The 1,533-nt window shown below is 44.5% G+C and overlaps 1 protein-coding gene across 2 annotated transcripts in view; it reads left to right on the forward strand.

The window, feature by feature from the left end:
* Window positions 1-1,533, forward strand: part of LOC101864213 (nucleolar transcription factor 1) — a 16,865-nt gene that overhangs the window by 4,514 nt on the left and 10,818 nt on the right. For both annotated transcript variants that reach the window (XR_220292.3, XM_005094963.3), the window contains exon 5: window positions 664-728. Coding sequence is in view for 1 of the 2 variants with exons in the window: in XM_005094963.3 (XP_005095020.1) it covers window positions 664-728 (65 nt within the window). In the remaining variant the exon portion in view is untranslated. The remainder of the gene's footprint in view (window positions 1-663; window positions 729-1,533) is intronic.

The following is a 1,533-nucleotide window of genomic DNA, read 5'->3' on the forward strand; positions in this document are numbered from 1 at the left end:
TATATATATATAATATCATCCTGATCTCTTCTCATCTTTTTTGTGTTTGCTACTCTCTTGTTGTAACACACCCCTTATCTCATATATGACCTTTTTGTGTTGCCAAGTGCTGTAAAACTCTTACTAAAGCCAAAACCCTCCCTGACCTGATCCGTGTCCTCCTGTTGTCCCACAACTGCCTCATTATTCTTCTCGTGTTGCGAACGTCAGTAATTTTTCTGATAAATTTGTCATCTTTTCAGCCATCATTTCACCATCTGCATTACTGTTATTGACTTGCATCTTTATTGTCTTCATCCACATTTTTTTTTTCTTTTCTTTATATATATATATAAGTTAAAAAATTCAGATAATTCCAGAGGAATGCTGCGGGTCGGGTGGTTGAAGGGCGCCTCTGGTAGGCTCTACTTCTTTACTTCCCCTCTGTTGTTTCTGTCTGTGTGTCTGTCTTACTTTTGCCCAGCACTTAATGACTATTTCTGTGTCTGATGTGCGTCTGTTCACTCAACAAACCGGAAGAGTCCTCTTTCCTGTTGACTCCCTTTCCCCTCCCTCTTCCTCCTCCCCTCCCCCCTCCCCCTACCCTTCCACTTCCCCTCCCTCCCTCCTCCTCCTCCTTCTTCTTGCAGTAGGTTGTCATGCTCTACCTTCCTTATTTTCCAGGAACGCTACCTGAAAAAACATCATGTCGCGGTGGCGCAGTACAGGATTGAAATGGCTGAGTTTGTGTAAGTTGGTTGTTTTCTCACTTTGTACAGCTTACATGCACTCATGCATGTGCACACGCACACAGATAAGCACACACACAAATTCATATGCACTCGTGCACAAATACACACATACACACAGACTAAAGCACATTTCTAGCGTGTGGATAAATGTAGTTTTTGAATGTGGTTAATATGGCAGTCCAGTAGAAGGGGGGCGTGGCACATAACAAATTGGGAACAGAAGAATGTTTCTGAAGGAATGTCTGTCTCTCTGAGGGTGGTTGGAGGGCGGTCCTACTTTTTTACCTTCCCTCTATTGTTTTTATGCGTCTTTGTCTTTGTCTTTTTTCATTGACCCCTTGTGACTGTGACTGCTATTGTACTGATGTGCTTCTATTTACTCAGACTCCACTTCTCTCTCTCTCACACACACACACTCTCACTCTCTGTGTCTCTCTTTCTCACACACACACACTCTTTCTCTCTCTCTCTCCCCCTCTCACACACACTCTCTCTCTCACTCTCACTCTCTCACACACACACACACACTTTCACTCTCTGTGTCTCTCTTTCTCTCTCACACACACACTCTCACTCTCTGTGTCTCTCTTTCTCTCTCACACACACACTCTCACTCTCTGTGTCTCTCTTTCTCTCTCACACACACACTCTTTCTCTCTCTCTCTCCCCCTCTCACACACACTCTCTCTCTCACTCTCACTCTCTCTCACACACACACTCTCTCACACACACACACACTCTCTCACACACACTCTCTCTCTCTCTCTCTCTCTCTCTCTCTCTCTCTCTCTCTCTCTCTCTC

Source organism: Aplysia californica, unplaced genomic scaffold (assembly GCF_000002075.1).
Source record: "Aplysia californica isolate F4 #8 unplaced genomic scaffold, AplCal3.0 scaffold00092, whole genome shotgun sequence".
Taxonomy (NCBI): Eukaryota; Metazoa; Mollusca; class Gastropoda; order Aplysiida; family Aplysiidae; genus Aplysia; species Aplysia californica.